The 25872-nt window shown below is 42.8% G+C and overlaps 1 protein-coding gene across 3 annotated transcripts in view; it reads right to left on the minus strand.

The window, feature by feature from the left end:
- The window catches only part of LOC118001822 (E3 ubiquitin-protein ligase parkin), a 1265989-nt gene that overhangs the window by 182239 nt on the left and 1057878 nt on the right, over positions 1-25872 (minus strand). For all 3 annotated transcript variants that reach the window (XM_034991967.1, XM_034991965.1, XM_034991964.1), the window contains exons 8-9: positions 17797-17858; positions 3392-3541 (exon numbers count right to left, since the gene is read on the minus strand). In XM_034991967.1, the coding sequence (XP_034847858.1) occupies positions 3392-3541; positions 17797-17858 (212 nt within the window). The remainder of the gene's footprint in view (positions 1-3391; positions 3542-17796; positions 17859-25872) is intronic.

Consider the following 25872-nt stretch of genomic DNA (forward strand, 5'->3'; position numbering starts at 1 on the left):
AAGATTGGCAGCTTACAAGAATGAACAAATCATAGCAGAACTGTATACATCAGAAAAAAGGGAAGAGAAAGAAGGAAAAAAGTGAAGCTAGAAAATAAGTTTCAAAATCTGTTGTAATAATGGTCTATTTATATGTGATAGCTAGCACACAATTGTGGTTCTAGGTTACTGACCAGTCACCTTTCAGAGGGACACCTTATTAGTTGCACAATTTAAAATGTTCTCAAGGACAACATTCCTCAGGACAAGCCTAAGTGCTCCCATTGCAAAGATCAGCCTGGAAGAGCTACCATGTTATCTCATAGAAAAGGCCATTGGGATGTCCTGAACTGCACGCATCAAATTTCCTGTATAATGACCACAATGTAAATGAATGACATTTTGTCAAAGTACTAGGTAGGAGAAGCAATTCTTTGAAGGGTTAAAATACTGACGCCTCGATACCTAATTCCCTGCTATTGATCTAGCTTGATTCTAGAATATTTGAAGGAGAGGATCAAATGATTATCCTGAACAGAAGGATTTTTATTTTTTTTGAATACTGGGTTTTTTAAGCAAGCTTTTGATAAGCATTGATTAAACTTTTCATTAAACAGTAAATAAATCCACATTGTATGCCAGGTACTGTTCTAAACATTTTACATTTATAATCTCATTTCATTGTCATAATGGTCTTATATGGGGTTGCTATAATATACCCTATTTTAGAGATGAGGAGACTGAGGCACAGAAAGATTAAGACCACTAGTAGTTGATGGAGCCAGGATTTGAACTTAAGGCATCCAACCCAATCTCCTTTTTCACCACTATAGAATCCCAAAACCATGTTAGTTGGGTTAACAGTCTTTTGTGAAAGTTGAGGATTTGAAGGAAAAGGGCAATGATGAGGTCAATTTATCTCTGTTGAGAAGCCAAAGCAATGGGGATTGATATAAGCCTCAACAAGAGTATGGGGCCTGGGGCCAAAAGGCAGGGAGAGAAAGGAAAGCATCAAATTAAGCGAATACTTTAGAAAATCATTTCTCTATTCTTTCTCCAAGTTCTTCAAATGGTAAACTGTGGTGGGTCAGAATAGGTTCATGAATTCTTTAAGATGGAGCCTAACTACCTTCTCTTAGAGGGTGGGCTGGATCATGCAAGTCAGTTCTAACGAATGAAGTGAAGTGGAAGGGATGGTGTACATCCTTGGAGATCAGGTTATGCAGGCCTTGTGGCCCTCTCTTTGCTCTCTCTTAGATCATGTGCTCTATGTAAGTTAGCTACCATCCTTGGGACAAATACCCTAAGAAGAGGGCCATGTGATTTGGAACTGTGGCCTTCGGCCAAAAGCCAGTGAGGAACTGAGCTTTTTTTTTTTTTGGCCTAAAATCATGTGAATGAGCCATTTTGGAAGTGGATCTTCCAGCCCCAGTCAAGCCTTCAGATAACTGAAGCAACCCGGCTTGACAGCGGCGTCATGAGAGACCCTGAGCCAGAGTCAGGGCCACTCAGCTAAGTTACCTATGGACTCCTGACACCCATTCTGTGGGATAATAAATGTTTATTAATTAAATGGTTAACATTTGGGGTGATTTGTTATGCAGTAATAGAGAAGTAACACAGAAACTGACGAGAACACCATCGAAAACAACAAAAACGAACAAATGAAAATAAAATAAAACTCATCATTTAGAATTTCAAAAGGACAAAGAAACATCCTGAAGACCACTCTCCTCATTTAGGTAAGGTTTGCCCCCAAAGTCTTTAACCCAAAGGTATGAAAGTCATTCAATTCATTCCTAAAGTAATTTTCCAGGATTTGGAGCTTAAGTGTGTACATAACTTACTTACAATGTCACATTGAATGAAAAAAGGAAGACACAGCTGTTCAAAACTTAAAATTATATAAAACCCTCCAAGTTCTTTAAAGCAAGGTGAACAACGGAATGCAGAAGATGGGCCAAAGAAACTCTTCTTCTCATAAAGAAAGTTAAGACCTTAAAGTCCAGCTTTAGAGAATGGAACAACAGTGGGCAATTAGCAGGCAGAAGCATACAATTTAGTCATTAGTTAAAAACTACTGTAACTCATTTTAAAAGAAAACATTCCCCAGCATTCTGATCTCCCAGAGTTTGGCAGCTGGCTTAGGCCACACACAATCAGTGCAGATTATACAATACAACTTTAGTAAGCCTAAACAAGCTTCAGTAAACCTAAAGCTAGCAAACATGACTTGTGTTTCCATTCTAACATAAGTCGTGATTATTAATCCAGAGGCATTTTTTTCTGAGTAGGCATCACGGTATCTCATGGCTTTTCAACGTCCACTTCCTCTACTATGGCTCAGCCCAGGACTTTGCAGCCCCACAGATAGCTTCACTGAGGACAACAGACGCAAACTTAGGCAAAGGTGACTTACAGCTCTCAGCCAAAAATTAGGCCCTGGCAATAAGCCTTTGCCAACAACACTCCTTCTACAAAGCTCCTCATGAAGTTGCAATTTTAAAAGAAATGTTTTCCCATCAAAATTCAATAGCGTTTTATAGCCACATACACTTTCTTCCTTTTCTGGCCTGTGTGAAATCTAATATCAGGATTATTAGCCATTTGTCATTTCAACCTATAATTTAGCAAGCCTTTTTGTGTTTGAGTTATGCTTTCCTCACACCTTCCCTGTCAGCTTGCAGCCATAGATTCATTCAAGAAGCTGTCTGGGTCATATTGGTTGACCTCTTAGAACAAAGAGTTTCCATGTTTCTTATTCTGCTTCCCTAAGAGGCACCATTAGTTCTGCTCATCTCTATTTAAAATGATTTTTATGACAGAATAACATTTCAAGTTTTCCATATTAATCTTCATTTTATTTCTTGAAATACTTAGGCAAATAATTCCGTTAAGACATCACTGATGGGAAATTCTCTTTCTCCTTTACTCTGTCTACTTAAAGCCAACTCTGAAAAATAATAAATTTTTTCTCTGAATCAGCTGAGCACTGGAAAAGAAAAAAGTCTGGTCTAGTAATTCACGACATCTTAGAGAAAACACTGTGACAAACAATTAAAGCAGAAACTCTTAATATGACCTTTTCCTCCCCATCGGTGAATATATATTCATATCTGGGATCCTAGATCAGAATTTAAAAGTTTCTTTTTTTTTTCTTTTTTAAAGATTTTATTTTTAAGTAATCTCTACACCCAATGTGGAGCTCGAATTCACAGCCCCGAGATCAAGAGTCTAATACTCTTCTGACGGAGCTAGCCAGGTACCCCTAAAGGTCTATTTTGTTATACGTCAGTTGAAAGATGTCTGGGTGCAAAGGGAAAATGAAAATAAAACAAATTTATAACCGTTGCCAATTTGCTAAAAACAAACACACACACAATGAACACCCAGAGGTGTAGGTGGTACTCACCCCACAGCCCAGACCGCTGCCCCCTTCACAAGTGACCTTCATCACGCCAGGCTCGGGAAGCAGCCCCGCTCCACAGCCAGGGCTGGGGCACAGCACACCCCCCATCTGTAGCACATACTCTTCAGCGCCATATTGCTGGTATCGGTTATACTGTAAAAAAACCAAAACCAAAACCAAAACTCAACATGAGTTTTTAAAAGTGATAATACTAAGATGTGCTGTTTTAGCCAAAATGTTAATAGTTCATGGTGTGTGGATTTTCTTGTTCATCTGTTCTAGTAAAAAAACCAAAGAGGATGGGGTGGGGTGGATGAGGTATAATCCAACATAAAGAAAACCTGCCCAATTGCAATTGGCAGAACAGGTAACTTCGTATTTCTAGGAAATTGGTCCTAAATTTTCCCCCCAAAGTTTGTTCTTTTAATATTACTACAATCAACTGCATTTAACAGTCTTATTTCATACGAATTTTAGGAACACAGCTATATTTTAAGTTATGGCATCATTATCAAGCTCATCAAGTAGTAATTTTCATGCCTCTCTTCAGGAGTCTATGGGCTTTTAAAACCATTTTGAAGATAGTCCTGATATTCCACCCTGTGCTAATTGTGGGCAGCCCACATGATATCTGAGCATATCTGAGCAATGCTGAGCATATTCAGCTAGATGAAGAAGAGATTCATGTTTTCCTTTCATCATTATTCTCTTTCTTAAAGCATGTTTCTTTTATCTCTGACTTCATCACGCCGTTGCGTGGCTCAACGCCCTCCGTTGTTTCCCCAGCCTGCAGAATAAAACTACACAATGCAGTGTCCAGCATCTTCCTGTTACAGCCCTGTTATTGTTCACCTCGTGTTATTTGATCATATTCACTTCTAAAATCAGATCAAGTCAAGGGAATTTGCTCAACTGTGAATTAATTTATGCAACATTCGGTGACAGTCTACTGTGTAGGTGTCAGACCCGACCGTGGGCGATACAGCAGTGAACAAAACAGACACCTCTGCTCTCATCCACCTGCCCATAACAATAATGCTGAAAGGTTATCTTTCAGTGGGAAGGAGAATAAAAACCAGAGAAGCAGCACATTTTGGAGACGATGGGGACTATAATTTTGAAGAGGTGATTAGGGGATAGGGGATGCCTTAATAAAGAAGGTACATGGAAGCAAACATCTAAGGGAGATTAGAAAAGCAAGCCATGTGGCTACCTGTGGGAATGGGCTTTTGGGTCAAGGATAGAGCGGTACCAAGATGCAGAAGCCAGAATGCTCTTGGTGCTCCAAGGTACAGCAGAGGCCAGTGTGGCTGAGTGACAGCAGACAGGGAAATGACATAAGATGCGTCAGGGAGCTCTTGGGGATCTGGGCTGTGTAGGTCCCTGAAGGCCACTAGGAGAACTCTGGCTGCCATTCTGAGAGATATGGGAACCATGGGAGACTTTGGAGCTGTGGGGTGACATCATTTGACTAATCTTTTAAAGACAGCCATCTGGCTGAAATATTCAGAATCGACTCTCGTGGGCAAGGACAGAAAGAGGAAGCAGAGGAGCAGGCAGGAAGGAGGTTTTCAGGGATCCACATGCGAGATGGCAGTGGCCTGAACCAGCAAAGTAGTGGTGGAGGTGGGGGATCAGCTGGATATATTTTGAAGGCAGAAATGACAAAATTTGTAGGCAGATCGGATACATGGCATGAGGAAAAAAAAAGGAGTCAAGCAGGAATGTAATGTTTTTGCCTGAGAAGACAGAAGGACACACATGCACACACACAGAAAGAGACAAAGAATGAATTACAGAGATGGGAAGACTTATAAGAAAGGGATGTGTCTGCATATGTGTGAGTGTGCATGAGCGTGTGTGTGTGTAGGTTGGGAGTTGGGAAAAGGAGTCATTATTTCTACTGTGCTCATCTTCAGTTTGATAAACTGCTACACAGCTAAGATGCTGAGTGGCTAATTGAATATATGAGTTTGGAGTTTAGGAGAAAGATGTGGGTTGTAGATACAAATTTTGAAATCATATGTGCATGGAAGGCTGGGAGGAAAAGGGTTAGCATCAGGCCTCTCATGCATTTTCTCATTTTTCTGGCCCCGGGAAAGAAAGAAAGACGACTTGGTCAAATCCTTTTGTAAACATGGTAATGGTACATCCATACAATGGTATTTACTAGAAAAGACTCCTTAACTATGGAATACATTAAGCAGGAAATGCTTCCATGATGAATGATTCCTCTAGTGATGGGGAATGATGAGACAGTTTATATAATTGAGAGATTTCATGTTAATGATCATTCCATGAACTTCTCTGAAACCTCATTTATTAAGTCTGGCCTAGAGTACACCCTAAGATGCTGAGAAACAACCCATACTTCTCTGTGCTTTGTGTGCACCTCATTATTACCCGTATCTTTGAAGCTATTAGTAAAGCTTGACACAAGGTTACATCTATGATTCCTGTGAGTCTGATTTGACAATCTGATTCTGTGTTATCTCAATAGTCATGAAGCTGGCTGAGACTATCTAACTTTTGTAAGGAAGATGAGCAGGAGCCAGGAAAGGGGACTGAGAAGCAGCAGCTTATGAGGCAGGTGGAAAATGAAAAGGATGTAGGTGTCCTGGAAGCAAGGGAACAAAATTCTTCAAGGAGGGTGTCATGATAAATTGTCTCAAGAGCCGTACAGAAGGCAATTACTGAAAACTGGTTGGAGTTGGAAATGCATATGTCATTGTGATCTTGACAAGAGCCATTTCAGGGGAGTCATGGAGCCAAAAGCCTTAGTGGAGTTAAATGGAGTCAAGACAGAATTGGAGGAAAAGAATTCTAAGAGGTGAGAATGGGTCCTTCTTCGTGTAGGAGTTTGGCTGAAAAGGAGAGCAGGAGCATGGGCTAGCAGCTGAAGAGGGCAGTGGGACTATCAAGGATTTTTTGAAATTGGAGAAATAATACGCTTGTATGCTGAAGGGAATGAGTGAGAAGAGAGGAGAGAACTGATGATGTCAGCTAGGAAGTGAGCTCCGTCCCTGGGCAGGTGGAGGAGTGGGATAGCAAGGATGAGTAGAAGGTTTGGCTTGAGGAGGGAAGGCCGCCATCCTTAGCAAAGGAAGGAAGGCAAAGTATTTGGGCCCAGGTGCAGACAAAAGAGGTGTTGGAAATTTGAGAAGAGAAGGAAGATATCAATGATCAGGGAGAGGGAACGGATGGAGGGAGCCAGCATTATTGCTAGGCAGCACTAACAACCCATTTGTAGGCAGAGATTATGAATTGGAAGGAAAACTAGTCAGCAGAATTTTATGTTTTTCTCCAATACCTGGCTGCAAAGTACAGAGTAGGCAGGAAGTTGGATTTAAGCCAGGTGGGAGTTTGGTCAGACTTAGGTGAGAGAGCAAGACACTCCTCAGTCCCTCCCACCCCTATGTGCATCCCCTCATGCAACTGTGAATGAGTTCAGTAAATATCTATCGAACCCCTCTGAGGTGCTCAGCTCAGTGCTGTATCACTGGACTGTCCAACCTTCATGCCTTGGCCTACCCAAAATGGGTACAAAGTTTTAGTTTTGCAAGATGAGTAAGTTCTGGAGATCTAGTGTGTGCAATGGTAATAGAGTGAATAATACTATATTGTATACTTGAAATTTGCTCAGAGGGTAGGTATTTCAGAACTATAAGGCTTTTCTTAACATTTACTATTTTACATCTGTATCTCCTTTCTTCTACACTGGTTCTTAAGAACACAGAGGATGACGGAAGAGAAAACAATATTCCACAATAGCTCATTTGCTTGATCTCATACATATACAAGGATATTAGAATAACAATACCAATATCACTATGAATATGATTACTAAAAACCTCACATTATCTTTACATGCTATACCATTTCTTCTGCCAAATTTTTATAATAATTATACTGTATCTGTATTGTTGAAACATATGGCCATTCCATACTATGCTTTCTTTTTCTTAATTTTCATGTTATCTCGGGTCTAAACACCCCCCCCCCCCACACACACACCCACCCCTCATGTTCACCACCAGTCCTTATGTTGATGTCTCTCCAGTAATTTTGGTTGTTAGAAGGATATTCTCCAGTAAATTCCTCAGAAGGAGTGCATGGGAAAGACATTCACTGAGGTCTTATGTATGGGTAACCATTCTTTTGGGGCCTTTATTCTTGAAAATGAATTTGACTGGATATAAAGTTCTTGGCTCACAGTTTTTCCTCCTTGAGCATCTTTACTGTCTTATTCCATGTGTTTCTGGTATAAGGCATTACAAGCTTGATACAATTTTCTTTTTTTTTCCTTTACACATCGAATTGATAATCTTTTTGCCCAGATGCCCAGAGGATTTTTTTTTTTCTTTAGAATCTGGTAGTTTGTTAGAATATACCTTGGTGCTGGTCATTTTTGATCAATTTTCACGATTCAAGGAAGATGTATTGAATTTAATTTTCAGTGTTTGCTCTATTTTCTTTCTTCGATGTGTTTCTTACAGGATTTCTAGTATACATATATTGGATCTTCTTTACTCACCTTCTCCATCAGTCAACTTTTCTGGAATCTCATCTCACTTTACTTCCATGTTTTAGAAGTTTCTTCCTTTTCACTTCCTATTTCTCTTAAGACAATATCTGTTATTTATGTGTATTTGTATAATTTCTTAATCATTTGGTTCCTTTTGAAATAGTTACTCTAGTTTCCACCTGACTGACATACTTTTCTTGTGTCTCAGGACATCATTCTGCTCTTCATTCTCTGTAACTCTTCAAAACTTTGTATGGAATTTAACTTTGCTTCTTGCTGTTGCAGTTTTACATGAAATCAGTTCTGCAACTTTAGAAACAAGTAGGATCCAGCATAGCTCTTCGTGGTTCTAGAGCTTCCTCTTCTCGTTGGTGGAACTCACTTTCTATGAGCTTCCAGCTTCGTTACCCACTTTTAACTGGATTTCCTCTTCCCTTGTCCCCTTTTCTATTCCAAGCACATTTCTGCTCAGTGTGAGGCCTTGTCTCGAAAGAGATCTTTGACTGGTTAAGTTTTGTGAGTCCAGGAGTATCCAGTCCCTTCAGACCTTACTGTAGACCCTTTGCACTACCCCCCAATCCTTTTTTGTATTTGTATCTCCTGAATTTGCTATAGTATCTTGTCCATAGCTGGTAAACAACAAATTCTTGTAGGATGAATTAATGAAATCTAACTCCAGTGAGCACCAATTAATTAAATACTTCTAACAAAATAATCAATGGCGATGGGAATTAATAACAGTGATGGAGGATGGATTTCTATTTTAAATAAATGGCTCTCAAGCAATTGGCTATTTTCTGATGTAATGACAGATCACCTATCTATTTAATTTAGTTAAGCAATTTTACTACTATGACGATAGCTTTTATCTACGAAGAAGTTAACCTATGGACAGAGACCAATAACACTTTAGAAATTCTTGCTGACTGCATTCATAGTGGCCTCAGATACTGATGAAATGTGAAATCATGCTCTTCTTTCCATTGATTAGCTAAGGAATTTATAAAAAATGACTTTATTATAGTCATTCTATTTGTGATACACTCAAGTGAATTTGAGCATACAACTTCTTTTCTAAAGGAAGACAAATATTTTAACTTATATACCTGGCAATTTCTGATAATTAAAAAGTACACACATCTGAAATAAAACCTATGCCTACTGAGTGCATTACTTTTTTTTTTTTAACATCGTGAAATTTATAAGAACAAACATTTGACCTGAAGACAGTAATGAATTAGTATTCACAGAAAGCTTCATACCCTAAGGAAAGAAATTAGACGTGTGATTATCTCTAGGTCATTAGAGATACTTATTTGGTTCCCTTCAAGATACGGCCCACATTTCCATGGATTCCTTTCAGCCACTTATGGCACAATGTTGACAATGCGTTGAAAGAACCTGACTATATATTTACTAGAGAGTTGTAACAAATCAGCACTAAGTAGAGCGGAATATCTATATTCATCTGAGTGCAAAATACACACAATAGTGATAAAGTGATAAATGGACCCCAACTGGGGAAAGTGAACAGATACTGATCAGTTGGTACTACTTGTGGCATATGCAAGGGCTTTCTTTACTTATCAACGATGGGGAGCATTTTACAAGCAGAACTGAAGGAACGTGATTAATTAGTAATGTGCGCTAAGTCTGTGTAGAATCTATTCTCAGGTGAGTTCAAAAGAAGCAAATTCTCTAAAAATCCTTTATTTATTGTTTGTCTTTGGATTCACAGTGAGGGACTGTGTGTGCACTTTTGTATGTGTAGACATAGCCATCCTTACCTGCCAACTAATGCTGTTTCAGCCATTAAAACTAGTTTGCCAATTTATAGATATACTTTCATAAAATGGATAATCCACAGACAGATAACTAAGATAATTTAGAGGGACACCATGATATTCACAAAAATTTTTGAAAATAAATATTAACAAAAAGCATACCACTTTGCCCCTAAGGAAAAAAAAATTTTGAACATTTCTTGTATTTCATCAGATTATAGTGAAAATGCATTCCATTAGTACGACCCATCTAGGTAAAAATCTCAACTAATCGCTATGGTTTATATTTTATTTATTCGAGGAGTAAATTATTCAGTATTTATGTGTATGCTCATGGATTCTCCTAAGAATGGAAAATATTCATTTTAAAATATAAAGTTTAGAAGTTTCCATAAGCTGCTATTTTAGGAATCTGAATAATGAATCATGGGCGAGTATAATCAAAGAGAGGTTGTATTTTTGGTGGTCTATAGGTAGGTAGAAGAGTTGAATTGGGTGGAATATTGTTCTATAATGAAGCAAGGGTCTCAGGTTCAAGTCCCACATGGGCCAGCTAGCTTCCCCTTTCTTGCTGGCCATTGACTGCATGCTAAAGACTCGTGGTCACTCGAGGGGTCAGGCTGGGAAGAACCTGCACCTGACTATCTCGCACCACTGGAAAACCACCCAAAAGACCTGTGTGGGAAGACACGGACCTTTTTGTTGTGATACTGGATTTGCATGCTTCCCTAAGAAAAGAAAGCAACAAGGAACCTAAATTTTAAAAGCTGCAGGAAATCTGAAGTACAGGAATACTAGGTAAATTGAAAATCTGAGAAAACTGGCAAATGTTCTGTCAAAATGAGTCACAGCTTGTCAGCAATCCAGGCGCTCCATGGCAGCTTTTCAAATCCTCTGAGCTGGGAAGGAAGGCTGTTTTTGTTCCGCCGTGGAATTTTCCAAACTGTCCTTTTGGGGGCACTCAGGTACAGCTACAAAACGACCCCTATACAGGCTGGGACCTGTCTTGCTTTCCCCTCCCTAAATTCTGGCTTCTCTGAAGTCGTAGCCACAAGCATCCAGAGGCTTCCCTCCGTGGGTCCTCTCTCTGAATCCCGTGTGGAAGAGAGAAAACCCCATCAGAAATACCATTCGCTGAACTACTCCTCTGTGCCAAGACACCGTGCCAATACTTAGCTTGTGCAGTGCATTCTCTGTCTACTCTGGGGACTAAAAGATGAGGCCACTGAGTCACACAGAAGTTCAGTCCTTTGCTGGCCTTCACACAGGCAGGACACCCACAATCCCGGATGGAAAATCAGGGCTATGGCTCTGAAGACCACCCTTTCCCAATACCAAGCTGCGCCCACTTTCTCTTTTTTCCTTTTTATTAAACAAAATTTTTTTTCAGCTCATTATTCCTCAGTCATCTTTTAGAAAATAATGAAAATCACTTTATTATAGAATTTCCTCTTTGGATAAAAAAAATCTCAAATAACTTCCTAGAGAAACACACGTTTATCACGAATCCATTTCTCCTTGCTATGCAGAGAATGTCCTATTTTCTATATGTATTAGAATTTAAAAAAAAACCCACAACACTTGTTAAATTCTCAGTAACCTTAATCTTATTTTTCCTCATTTGCAGGTAGTTAGCCCCCAGGGGAGTTGGTGACAGCCTCTGTGGGCGTGCCTGCCACATTGCTGTTTGTAGTCTCTGTTCTGTTGCTAATAATGTTCTCTTTATCCCTGGACATCTGTCATCGACTGATGGAGTAAATTGGCTAGAGAAAGGGCTGGCCCTTGTTCACTGCATAGAAAAAACAATCATTAGGATGGCTGAAATCAGATGTAAGGAGAAAACAGATCAAACACCACCTACAATGTAATTGGAGCAATAGACTGTACCCTGGATTGCAACTTAGGAGGTTTTCTTCTTTTTTTAAAATTTTTAAAATTTATTTTATTTTTTCAAAGTACTCATTATGCCCAATGTGAGGCTCAAACTCATGACCCACAGATCAAGAGTCGAGCGTGCCCCACCGCCTGAGCCAGCCTGGTGCCCTGAAGGTTTTGCTTTTTCAGATGTTCCTGATGACATGATGTCAGAAAGTATTTCAACATCCAGTGATTGTGGAATCTTCCGGAAAGGAGGTCAAAACCAATTGGCTGCTTCGTCCCTTGTCTTTTCTGTGGCCATGGCAGTGCCCCCAGGAGGGCGAGGCTATGAAGGTGGGCTCCCTCGAACTGTTTTCCTCACAGGAGTGACTCCAGAGACTTCTGGAGGTTTTGCAAACAGGACCACTAAGCACATGCTGTTGATAGGGCAGTCAGCATAGGGCAGGGGGCCCGTGGATTTATCCTTTACTACAGTCCCTGAGAAGTGGTTTTGATCAGTACTTCTGATGGCCTCCAAACTCAAGCACCTCACCTTCAGAGGAAGGGGATTTTTCTCTGACTTCCTCCAGAGGCACCGTGGTGCTCATCATCTCCCCTCCCCCTCCCTGTCTCTTCCTAGGCTTTCATTTCCTCAAACACATTTCCAAATGTTGGGGCTCCTTAGGGTTCACATGGTTCCTTGTGATTGCAAGGTGCAATTGCACCTTGCAATTGCCATGGATTTAAAATACCATCTGCCCAGGGTGCCTCAGTTGGAAGAGCATGTGATTCTTAATCTCAGGGTCATGAGTTCAAGCCCCACATTGGGTGTAGAAATTACTTAAATAAATAAACTTAAAAAAAATAAAATATCACCTGCATGCCAGAGACCCCACATTTATCTCTCCATCTCTGACCCCTGACCTCCATCTCCTCTGAATTCCAAAACACACATCCAAATCCCAACTTGCCTCCTTCTCAATGTTTCAGGCCTATCACATCTGTTCAGAGTTGAGCCCCGGATTCCTCACCTCCATCCTCACCTTCCTACCATCTTACACACCTTGGTAAGATAAAACTGTAGGACTCCTTCATGTCCCTGACCCACAGTTAATCAATCCCTGAGACCTTTCATCCGACCTCTGAATATTCACTTCTTTCTCTTTCCTCTGCCAACTGTCTTGATCCAGACCCTGTCCATATCAGACCAAGACTGACATTCTTGAAATGTAATTTGGTTAATGCCCGCCCCCTCCTTAAACTTTCAAGAATTTTCCATTGAAAATAGAATTAAATACAAATCTTGACCATGGCCTACATGGTGTGGATGGTCTTCATCTTTCATCACTGTCCCTCTTGCTCATTATCTTCCGGCCACATTACTTTTATTTAGTGGCCTGAACAGGACAATCTCTTCACCTCTTGGGTGGGGGGGTCACTGAACATACACTTCCCTCTGTTTCGAATGTTCTTCTATCCCATACTGAGATCCCAGCTCAGTGAACAGTGGTGCCTTTTCAACCTTTACGGTTCATGGTTCCTTAGCTCCTTATCTCAATTAGGTTAAATCTCAATCACTGTTTTCTTTTTAGCATTTACCATGATTTGTTCTTGTGATTTCCTTGTTTACCATTGTATCTAACACTAGCACAGTAATAGTACAAAAAAGGTATTCACAAAATGTTTGTTGAATAAATGAATTTTGTTTCCTTAAAATTGATTGAACCTGGGGTGGGGGAAGCTGGTGTAAGTGCAGGTACTTTGGAAACGCAGTTCTTCTGAAGGCTCTCACAGCCCTAGGGACTGATGCCAGATATCACTCCTGGTGGGTTGTTGTTTTTCTTTTAAGGCTCACCTTGAACTTTGGAGTCGCTTATGACCTACTATGTGATAACATCTTTGCCAAGTAGTTTGGACTTGGGGGCATCAAAGGTGCTTTATGAATGTGAATTATAAACACAAGTCATGGGGCCAAGAAGCTAATGTAAATGGGTTATATGTTAAATTCCAAGGAGTTTTAATTGTATTTTTATTTTAGGAAGGTAAATTATTTATAGTGTGTAATGATTTATTTTTAATCTAGATCTCAAAAATCAAGTGCCTATTAGGGGCTGATGAAAATGGAAAGGAATCACATATGAAGAAATTAGATGACCAATAAGCATCTCCACCATCCAGCAGTGGATTCAGAAATTAACCAGTATCTGCGTTCATCTTACCAGTTCACTTTTAGGTGCACATCACACTTAACTTCATTGCCTACCTTGTTGCTACTAGTTCAATCTAGTGATTGAGTATAAATAATGTAAATAGTATTTAAATCAGAAACATTTTAGTGTAGCACTTACTATTTGCAAGTCACTTTGCAATCCTATTTATTTCCAAAAATTCTAAGAGATGGCTGACCATTTCTCTTCCTTTTCTACAAATGGAAAAGCCACATTAGTGAGGGACTGAAATGATGTGTCCAAGGGCACTTGTAACACATATTAATATAAAATTTCATTTTGTCAAGTGATAAAAGTTGCCTCCAGCATCCATAGAGAGCCTGAATGTTTCATCAGCTCCTGGAGAGGGAGCGGCCGCCCTACTCCAACCCGCAGGAGCAGTGGGGCTGGACCGCTCAGCTTTCTCTCCAGAGCCTCAGCACCATCTGCCCTGAGGCCACCAGTTTCTGTCATGTATCATCAGGATAGAAATGTCCCAGACTGACACATCCAATTTATATCAGTCCCCAAAGCAGTCCCTGGCTCCCCTGTCATTCTCCAGTCTGACCCCACCCCCACATGCGGCTCTGTGCACCCCTTTGCCCTTTTTGTCCTTGAGCTTTCCCGACTCCCGCCCCTGTGACTTCAAACCACTCCCAGGGTCCTTCTCCCGTTCTTCCCTCCCTGAAACTGGCTCCTGCCCTGGGACACCACTTCCTCGGAAGCTCCCTCACATGTTCTCTGCACACTTTGTACTACCAAGCATTGCTCCACAATGCTCCAAGTCGAACAGTTCTCTTCTCTCCTGAAACCAATCCTCCAGCCTTGAATTTCGAACCATCAGGCTCCACTGGGTGCTCTTTCTCCATCTGCAGGCAGCTCCGGAGCCCCACCTCCCTCCCCCCCATCTCCCCCCCCCCCCCGCCCCCGCACTCTCTCCCTGCTCCCTCCTGACCACATTTCTCGAAGCTTCAGTTTGTGACTCAACAGAACTCTCTCCAAATTGGCTCTGGTGGTAATTCTGGAGGGTCTAAATGTCCACATGGGCCACACTTCCGACACCCTGGCTTCCTGAGTCCGTGACCTCAACTTCTGCAGTCAACTTTTCCTCTATCCTAACTCGGCCATCAGCACTCCCAGCCCTCCCCTGGCCCCACCATTGCCAGTCCCTGCATGCCTCCACAATCTCAATGTCAAGGATCCCATTCTTCAGCCAACACCTGCTTTTCCAGCTAAACCTTGCTAGTCCTTAAATTCCCAAAACTCTTTGGACCCACTGGGACCTGGAACCAACCACTGACCAACTACCTTTCCCACCCAGTCTCTTCCCATCCCACCTCTCCGCTCTCCTAGCTGAAAACCAAACTCCGGGTTGAACCCAGCTCTCTGTTTTCTGCATCTGTGCCTATATAGTTGAATGTGACAGAAAGACACCAGGCTCACGGATCTCGCTCCAAACTCATTCCTTTCCCAAGTTTATTACTCCCTACCCTCCTAAGTGACGATTTCACTATCCTTTCATCTCCCTGGAAGGCTCTGCCCCCATGTGTGCTCTCAGCTGCCAGCTGTCCCTCCCATTTCACTGAGAAAAGAGGGACAGCAGTAGCAACCACCCTGCATATTCAGCCATCCCCACTGCCACCAGGCTGAGCCGTCCCTACTCGTGTCTCAGGTGGAGCCTCTACTCAGCGGCTGTGAGCCAGGATGTTGTTCCCGACGGTCTCTCCTCTCCCCTGCATCACCAACCCCCTACTCTTCTACAGAGTCACTCCCATTGGCCCATCAACATGCCTCAGCTTTTCCTGTAAAAAAAGAAAAGGATCTTGATTCCACATTCCCCCACCCCAGCTGCCTCATTCTTGGCTTTCCTTTACAGCTGAATTCCTTAAAAAAGAAGTCACCAGTATTTGCTCTCTCCCATTCCTCTTCCTTTTCTGCACATGAACCCAATTCAGGCAGGCCTTCAGCCCCGCCATCCCCTGGTCAAGGCCACCAAGGACCTCCAAGTTTCGAATTCCAATGTTCATTTCTCACCCGGCGCCTGCTTGGTCTCATGGAGCACGGATGATCAGCCTTCCTTCCTAGAAATGCTTCCTGCCTTTGGCTTCCAGTGCACTCTCCTGGATTTCTTCCTACCTTACTCCAACCACACCTCGTATTTCATAATGCTTTTTGCGTGAAATGAGCATTACAGAGGGTCATATCAGAACTTCTGTACTCGCTTTATTCTCTATCTGGAAAGCTCCTTTTCCAGACGTCACCAGGATGCTTTCCTGCACTCCTTTCAGGTCCTCACTCACAAATCACCTGCTCAGTGAGGTTCTTCCTGACCACCTTATAGAAAATTCACCTCTTCTGCCTGTTACCACTACCCCCTTTTTGGTTTTATTTTTCTCCATGGCCATAATAACCACCTAGCATAATGTATATTGAACATGTCTGTGTGTATATAGCATAACGGTTTTCCACTGATGGGTATTCCTTTTTCACTCCTATATCCCGATAAACGAGAATGGCATATAGCACCTGAGGAGGTGCTCAGTGAGTATCTGCTGAATGAAAGGAAAGAAGGAAGGAAGGAAAAGTGTTTTTTTTTTTGGGGGGGGGGGAATAAAGATCAATACTGCTGTGCACCCTGTTCCCATGTTGCACAACTAATCAGAGTAATATTGATTTTGATTATGGCTCGATTAAATTTCTAGGAGAATGCAAAGTGGCCTGACTTGTATGCAAATCTAAGATGATTATAGTTGGCTTCTTTCCCTACTAATCACCAATGACTCTAACACAAATAGGGAAATAATTTGCAAATATTGGTACAAGTTAGAAGAGAAGGCTCCATTATTCTGAGTGGAAATGTCAGGGCAACAATCAGTAATTCTTACTTTAAGAAATCTCTCAGGCTTTCACAGGAAAATGGCTGGGAGATGCATGTGTTTTCCTAAATAGGTATGTTTGAGGGAGTCAGTTATTAACTCTTACCTGCAATGGAGGGTAACTGATTTTGCTTATATTTGAATAAACACTTATGCCTGCTGAATTCTGGAATTGGCAGTATGAAAACACAAAGGAGACATTCTGAAATCTGTTAAATCAAGGAATTGGAAATAATTCTAGTTTTTTATCCTCCCCCAATTAGCTCCTTTCTGTTTTTAATCTAATAATGGACACAGGCGTCCAACTTTGCAACATACACATACCAAAGAAAAACACCCCCACCACAAACTCATCGACAAAACTCATCTCCCTTTGCACGCTCCTGGTCAGATGTGACAAAGATGACCTTTGGGGGTAAAAACCAGTAAGAGAGGGTGAGGTAGGTCACGCCCCAAGTTTGGTGTGAGTATTTCAAGAATAACTTGACATCAAGATTTCACATAATACTATGGAAGCTGTAATTCTATACAAAGATTAAGAAATTTATTTGTACGCAGGCAAAGCGCACACGCACGTGTGTGTGTGTGTTGTGTGTGTGTAATTCGGCACCCTGAATTATTTACTTAGCACATCCCTTTAAAATCTGACATGTCACCGAGCACCACAGTACTGAAGTAATCTACTTTTAATGGGCCATCCTTTGTATGTATATACGTCACACGTTTGTATCCGTAGAGAAAGCAGTTGCAGTGAGATACGGAGAAGGTGCACACCGTGCAAAGGTCTGGTGAGAGGGGCTGGCGCCCTCACCCGCAGACATCACGTCAGGGCCGTCTGTGGCGCCTGGTCTCTTACCCATCATGTGTCCGGACACTAACTTGTTGCCTCTCCTGCCACCACGTTGTCCCTGCTTACCACCAGCATCCTGAGATGAAATGCTCTGGCAGATAGCAGATGTACCAATGAACAACCTCTCAGGTCTGATGGATAGAAGAGGAAAAGAGTGTCCTCACACATATCTGCAGCGTGGCTTTCTTCCCCGTTTTAGGGCACCAAGGGTCAGGAGACACACTCTGCCTCCCTGGAGAGAGCCCAAACTGTCTCATTAGTGTCTATCTTTCGTGACACGCTGTCACTGCCTTTGAGAGGCCCACTCACCTGCTCTTCTCCAAGAATCCTGAAGTGATGGAGCTCTTTAATCAAGGAGTTGGGGCAGCCAGCTGTTGGAGAACAGAATGAATCACAAATGCGTTAGTCCCATTCGGTGCGGTAATGGGTTCTTACATGCACGTATGACTAGCAGCGTCAGGTGTTGTTGGGGGGGACGCAGACCCCCACCTGCACAACACATTCTAAGCAACTACTCAAAGGCCACACCTTGGAGGGCACTGCGGCTGCCGTCTGGTCCCCCACTGTGACACTGGGAAGGAGCAGGTGAGCGCAGCCAAGCCTTTTCTCCCTCCTGATGGTGACCCGGCCTTTGTGGGGCTTTAGGCCACCATGTTATTTCTCCCCAGCACGTCACTTGTCCCTCACAGAGAGCCAGGATTCTGTGGGGCTGGAGTGGGAGAGGTGGTGAGTATAGGTTCACTGTGCTTATTTACCACATCCTGTTTCCTCGCTCTGGGGGGGAGGGTGCTGCACACAGAGAACTAAGAAGGAAGACGGGGCAGCTGGATATGGCATCTTCACGGGATTTGGTTGTAGTTTAGAACCTTGCCTGGTTCTTCCAGGAGGCTCTGTCAAGGCTAGAAGGATCCTGTCTTTCGGTTTGGAAAGGGGTTCTTATGGAAAGGACCTGGGAAGAGAGCCAGGATAGTCGGGGTGCCCATGACCTTCCACTCTACCCGGCCGGTAAGAGCCTCTTTAGGCTTTCCCATTTTCTTCCTCCAGTTGTAAACAGAAATAAGTAAATAAATTATATGTATGCATGCCGGTACATGCTTAGTCATAATTTAATTATGTTCGATCCCTGTCCTTTTAACTGAAAAATTGTATGTATTAGTTTGTAGTCATTTATAATATTAACTCTGGTAACAAAAATTGATATAAAAGCTCACTTCTTAGATACAATCTATGGATTACATAATCTGTTGAGGCTTCTACTAAGGAATTGGGTTGTATGCAAAATGCACCAAAGCAATCACTTGCTGTCGTTCATGTTACTCAGCCTTGTGATGTAAGAATAAAGTACCGAGGAGAGGACGTCTGTCTGGGGAGGGCAGGCTGAGGAAGGAGGGAGGTGTCATCTTCACGGAGGTGAAGGAGTTATCCTTTGCAAGAGAGATTAGATTTGTGTTTTATTCTAGAAGGTAGGATTAAAACTAAGAGGCAGGGGTGCCTGGGTGGCTCAGTCGGTTAAGCGTCTGCCTTCGGCTCAGGTCATGATCCCAGGGTCCTGGGATGGAGCCCCCCATGGGCTCCCTGCTCGGCGGGGAGCCTGCTTCTCCTTCTTTCTCTGCCTGCCACTCTGCCTACTTGTGTTCTCTCTCTCTGTTAAATGAATAAATAAAATCTTAAAAAAACCCCAAAAAACTAAGAGGCAAAAATGACATCAGTAGACTTCGGTTCAAAAGTAAGAAATTTCTAACTTAAAAATGGAATACATTGCCTGATGAGCTACTAACTGTAGGTTTTCAGACACAGGCTAAATGACTATTTCTGCAGGATACTGTAGAGATGAATTTGACAGGGTCTGTTCCAATTCAGAAATTCTGTGGTCATGTAAAAGGCTGAAACACGGTTTTGCTGTTTGATGTTATTATTGACATTGTCTTTGACACAATAACATTTCAGACCTTGCAAGAGTGGTTTACAAATGCTTACCAAAGTAGTACAAAAGAGTTTTAAAAATATAAACAAAATCTAAACAGGCAATGTCACCATCTGATAGTAGACCAAGAAAATAAATGAAAATCCTTAGATGAATATTTTGGTGGAAAACACAGTATGTTAATTGCCTCCGGCACGTCCAATGCTATAAAGAAGGGAAGCTAGATCCTTGACATTAGAACTGTGTTTGTCCAACTGGATGCCACGGACATGTGGTCTGAAGGTTCTTTTTGAGACGTTCATATCAGAATTGCTATTCTGATAATTATCTAAACAGTTAGGAGAAGTCATGCTGGATCATTCGGTTGGCCACAATTCAACTAAGAACTATGGTGGAAGTTCAGCCTCATCTTGGTGCTAGAATTTTAGATCATCTTGGGAAGAAGAGGTTCTGTGAAACCCATAAGGAAAGAGCCAAGGCAGAATTCCAGGCGTGCATTTCCAATAAGCGGGGGGCCCGCGGACTGGCACCAAGTGTAGGAGGTTCACGTGGGAGAGGCACCATGGGTACAGCGATGTGGGCACGCGCAGTTCAGGGGAACCTGGCCAACCAGCCAGGGCCTTGGTTGCATCCCAGGCAACAATTTAGTTTCAGCAAAATGCCAACATCTGCGATATGAAATTCACAGAATTTGACTGGAATGCTTTTGGTTTTGTTCTTTTATTTATATTTAATGTACTGATTTTCATTTGGGCCTTCCAGTTGTATAAGCATAAAATGTTTATGTCTAAATTTATATCTAGATAGATTTAAGAGAGATTATTTTGCGAAATAGTTTTATTCAACCTTATTGATTTTAGAGGATTTTTAAAAAACGTTGTTCTTCACATCCCTCAAATTTGAGAAAAACTGATTTGACTTACTTTAATGCCAGGTAAAATAAGAACCAGAATTTAAAATTAGCCTGTTTTCAGGATTTGTATTCTAACATTCTCCTAAGATGTAACTTCAAGGATTGATGTCAATGAGAGTTCCAATGTAAACATCTTTCACAGAAGACTAGATAATTACCTGGCACACCTGGTAGGTGGAACAAAATATAATAAACAAGGACAGATATGGCATTAGTTAGAAGGGAAGACGTGCGAGGGGGTCAAGATATTTAAGAGACCACAGGAGGGGCACCTGTAACTGTGGTCGCCACAGGAACATCAGTGTGGGAAATGGACAGACGCAAACTTTGTGTGAAGGCGAGTTTCAAAATCACAAAACTAGAAACACAAGACACGCACGGAATTCAGTAGTGTGAGGAGGAGGGGGGGAGGCACCAGGAGGAAGAAAGAGCCTGGCATAGGAGGACTGCATGGACAGTGTTGTTAACGGTGGTGCTGCACTCTTGCTTTCTCCAAATTCCTCACACATAGCCTACACGCGCATGGCAATGGGTCGTCTTCTGGAGCCACGGTTGTCTACTTGGACCAGTCGAATCCTCACGGTGCCCAGCATCCTCTGCCCTCAGGTCCCCGAGGGGAGATCTTTTCTCAAAATGACAGAGAAAAGGCTCCTATTAAAATGTGCCCGTGGTGGCAAGCCTGGGAGGCATACTCCATTGAGTCTCCCACTCTTGGTTTCGGCTCAGGTCATGATGTCAGTGTTGTGGGATCGAGCCCCGTGACGGGCTCCCTGCTCAGTGTGAAGTCTCTCTCTCCCTCTCCCCCTGCCTCTCCTGCTCGTGTTCTCAGTCTGTCTCAAATAAATAAATAAATATCTAATGTCTCCAGCCATTTGCACTTGCCGCTCCCTCTCTCCGGAGAGCTCTTGGCCCCGACATCTGCACGGAGGGCTCCTCCTTCAAGTCCTTTCTCAAATGTCACCTTCTCAGTGAGAGTGTTTGGGGCGGCCCTGCGTGAAACTGCAGCCTGTTTTCACCCCCGTGCCCTCCTCACACTATATTTTCTCCAGAGTGAAATCATCTTCGAATGTACCCTACACCTCATGTCCTTTATTTTCTGTCACCTGCTGCTGAGATGCAAAGGTGACAAGTGTAGGGATGGGTGGCTGTCTTGTCATCATGGTATCAGCCATGCCCACAGTGGATGAGTCCCCTGCCATGTGCTCATGGTCACCCAGTGGGGCAACAGTGGCACCTGGGAGGGGCTCCTGCTCTACCCTCCCCTTCTCTCCTCCCAGAGGCCTCTTCTCCGACCTCCAGCCACGGAGGTGCTTTGCTTATTGCTTATTGGTGAAGTGGCCTTTTCTGACCTCTCACCTCTCATGCTCCCCAGGACCCTGCACCTGCTTTTCTTTCTCCAGGTCCAGTCTAGCCAGTCACTGCTAGTGCAGCAAGCAGGGCTAGAAGTCTAGCAGAAATCACGCCATCTACCCAACACAGTGTCCCTGCTGAGTACGGTGCTGCTTTGGGGCCCTCTCCTGGCCAGGCTCCTGGCTATGGCTGGCCCTTCACTTTTCTTTGGCCAGCACCTCTCTCACCACCCTTGGGGACTCTCCAAACCATCACCGTCCTTCTTAATTAACCTCTAGTGCAATAAGAGCTCACCTGACCCAGGTGTAAAGCTCTTGTGAATGTGGAGGTGAGGGCCCCGGCGCCCCACAAGGAAGGACCGTGGCCGAGCTGTCGCACGACGGTGATAGAGCTGGGCCCTCAGCTGCAGACAGCTGCCTCATCTGAGGTCATGCGTTCCAGGGACCCCAACCTGCTGCCCAGGACAGGGAGGGGGACCGCCTAGCCACCATGGGCTGCATTTGCTCCCAGGCTCTGTCAGGCCTGAATGACAGTGTGACTCCTTACTCTGCCCAATCTGCCCCTCCCCCCTTTCCCAGGTGCCATCCCAATAAACACCAGTAGTTTACCCCCTGCCTCGGACTTGGCTTCCAGAGAATGCAGCTGGTAGCTTTCAAGTGCACCAATCCCGAATTTCACATCCCCTCCCAATCAGACCCCCCGTATCTATCCCTCTCTACTCCTCCAGACTAGAAGGGGAAAGGGCACCTCTTTCTCAAAACAGGGCTCACTCTTCATGCATCACACCCTGTCCCCACTCAGCCCCTAGTAGGCCCAACTTACCACCCACTCACTCTCTTCATGATCTGCCGCTCTGCGGCATGTTCACTTCAAACCAAGGAAAGATTCAAGTTTTCCCTTTAAATATTCAGCAAAAATCCGGCCTTGAGCATAGAGTTAGTACCTTCTCTTCCTTTCTCCTTTCCTCTAATTGTCTCTGAGGAAAAGCTTTCAGCCATCACCACCACTTGAAAATAGCAACTGGAGATAGGGATTCCAGAAGGGAAATACCAAAATTGGGGGTTTCATGCCTTATAAAAAAGTTCCTGCAGTCATGGCCTGGATGGAAGCTCTAGTTCCATGTTAACTAGCTGGCTCTGTGCTCCTGGATAAATCGGTTACTCCCACCGCCAAGTCCTTTTACCAAGAATAATCCCCATCTCTATCTCCAGCAGCAGTTTTGAATGTATGTGAAAGGAACACAGGATGACCAAAAGATTAGGAAGTGAATGTATTGCTAATGATTTTCACGGCGTTTCCACGTCCATTGATGGCTGCTCATACTTCTTGTAAAAATTTCCTGTATTTAAAAGGGAAGTGGCTACTTGAAACGATTGCTATGTGATCTACTGTCTAAAGAAATAATGGTCAAGCCTTCTTTTTTTGGCTCTGATGTGTGAACGGATTGGGAGTTATGACCCCCATCCTCACAGCAGGAAAATCTGGGCAAACTGAAAACCAGCAACTTTTCTTAGACCCATCAGGGAACTGATGTCACCCTGAAATCTTGAGAGGCAGCCAAATCCAGCCAGTGAGAGCTAGACCTGCCAATGTGGAGCGCAAGCCACTGGAACCGCAAACCGGTGGGCACCTTCCGATGGCCATTTCAATGAACTACAGATTACAAGGCAGAGATTGTCGGAGGGGTCAAAAAACAGACAGAAAGAGACATGAAGGTTAGATACTGAGCCATTTCCCTTATCAGAAGAAATTCCGGAATATGTTGGCTTTAGCAGGTGACTGACCAAGTAAAAATCCCAAGAGTCTCAGATGGTGGGTTTCGCAGTTGATGGGGTGGGGACCCTATCACTTTCTCTAGTCTTGGCAGATCAGAAGGTAAAAACCATGACTTGTTTTGGGAGGGCAAATGGGAAGCTCTAGCTTGCTTGGAAAACATATTAGATAATGGTTTAGGGGGAGAAACACCGAATAGAAGAAGATGCACAATGCCAGGCATTTGAATCAGTCTTTGTCGTCTTTCCTTGAGAAAGAATTGCTGAGGAAACCAACTAAGTGGCAGTGTTGCATCCAGAACGATTTTGGATGTCACATAGAAGAAGAAGTGTCATATTGCATGTGAAGACTGCCAATCTAGCTGGGTTGAAAGAACAGACTAAATGGTCACACTCCTGTGAATGAAGAACGTGTCTAAAATCAAGAATGCGTGAGGTGTGGGCATGCATATCGGGATGTGGGGTCCTTCCTGAACTGTCTGGAGAAGAGCGACTGGTGTCCAGACAAGAGGTATCTCCCTGGTTGTCCCTGTCCTGTGATCCCCCTCTGCCACCTCCCCCACAGGCAGAGTCTACAGTCTCTTTACCCCACGTGCAGGGGTGGGGGGGTGGCACTCTCAGTCCCAGCCTGTCCCCCTCCTCCCACTCCCATGTCTCCGGCCCAGGAGGAAATGAGAAGTAATGACAAAGGAAGAACAGGAGAAGGAAATGAAGTGACTGTTCATCTCCACCACTACCAGCTGTGCATTCTTGAGCCAAAGACACTGCATCAGCTCTAAAGCCTTCACTTCCTACTTGTAAAAACGGGAGCAGGAATATTTAACTAAGGGTTTGCTGTCAACAATGTGTGTGGGTATCTACGTGTTTGTATATAAATCACCTAGTAGAGTTCCTTGTACGCGGTGGGCTTTTAGGGAATGGTAGATGCTATTTTGAGAGTCTCTGGAGAGGAGAGGCACTTAATGTGTCACACTGTGCTTGAGATGGTTGTTCTGCTGTCCTCCCAGAAAATCCTTGTTGCATGAACCCTCGGTATTTAGAGGCCAATTTCGCTAAAGCAGCCCAGGATCCAATGACATATTTGGGATTATTAGGACAATATGCTGAAAAACAATAGATTATCAAGTATATATATGTGTGTGTTTATAAAGTACATGTATATATACACACATATATATGTTCACATGATCATTCATGCTTAGAAAAGCATGGTTAGTATACATTTAAGGCTTTAAGTGTGTTGCCTTTTATTAATTCATTTATTCATTTACTCACTCCAATAACCTCAAGTGATTAATAAGCAATTTGATATTTTTATTTGATATCATAAAACCTTATGACATGTTTTTACCTTTAAACTTGGTGGAAAGTATTTTTTATCTCACTGGTCATTTTGAATTGCATCCTTTACATATCTATATTTACAAAGTGAATGAATAGAGGCAATCAGGAAAAATAACTGAAGCCCCCGATCTCCAGGCACATCCAATTATCTAAATATGCAAAAGGGAAACTGACTCAAATTTTTGACAAAAGGGACAGTTAGCAACCGTTTAATGTACCTTCTGCTTAGCCTTCTGAGTCAGCCGTAACACACAGTAAGGGCATCACTTGCGTATATAATCAACAGATGGATGATTACGGCAAACAAGCTGTGGTTTAAAAACAAATATTCCACAAAGATGTCAAAGAAGAGAACTGACGACTCATAATTCTGTTGAACCAGAGCTGATCTTTTTTTTGTCGTTGTTGTTGCAGGAGGTGGAGGGAGCTCTTTTTTTTTTACTGGTGGCTGCTTTGTAATATTAAAGGCTACTTGCCTTTTGTCACCCACGTTGTGAGTGAAGCAAATGACAGAGCTAACTGACAATTCTACCCTGAAATTCTACCTCTAAATCCCAGACTCCATGCATTGCAAACTACTTTCTGCCCTGTCATGATGATTTAACAAAAATGACTATTAGATTTTGCATATAAAGATGCTGTAAGTTCAGAATTTCATATGCCGCATTATTTTAATCCTCAAACTTATAATAAGTTCAAGTCTGTTTAACTTGAACACACTTCTTGTGTTTGGGGGAGAAAATATGCTACCATAAAGACACCAAAAATCTACGCACAACAGCAAAACAAAAGCAACACAAAATTTTAGAAGTTAAAAGTGTGCATCGTGGAGTGACTGGAAAAATTAACAAAAAGGGAGTAGGACCATGGGCTTTCTTTGGTGGGAGAGCCAGTCTTTATATCCATACTGCATATCATTGTATTTTCCAAAAAAGATAATGTGAATGTGTTGCCACACAAAGCTTCTATCAATGGCAACTAATTAAATTGAATTAAAAAGCATCTTTAGGGGAGCCTGGGTGGCTTAGTCGGTTAAACATCTGATTCTTGATTTTAGCTCAGGTCATGATCTCAGGGTTGTG

The sequence above is a fragment of the Mirounga leonina genome, unplaced genomic scaffold (genome assembly GCF_011800145.1).
Source record: "Mirounga leonina isolate KUSES-001 unplaced genomic scaffold, KU_Mleo_1.0 Mir_54, whole genome shotgun sequence".
Classification (NCBI taxonomy): domain Eukaryota; kingdom Metazoa; phylum Chordata; class Mammalia; order Carnivora; family Phocidae; genus Mirounga; species Mirounga leonina.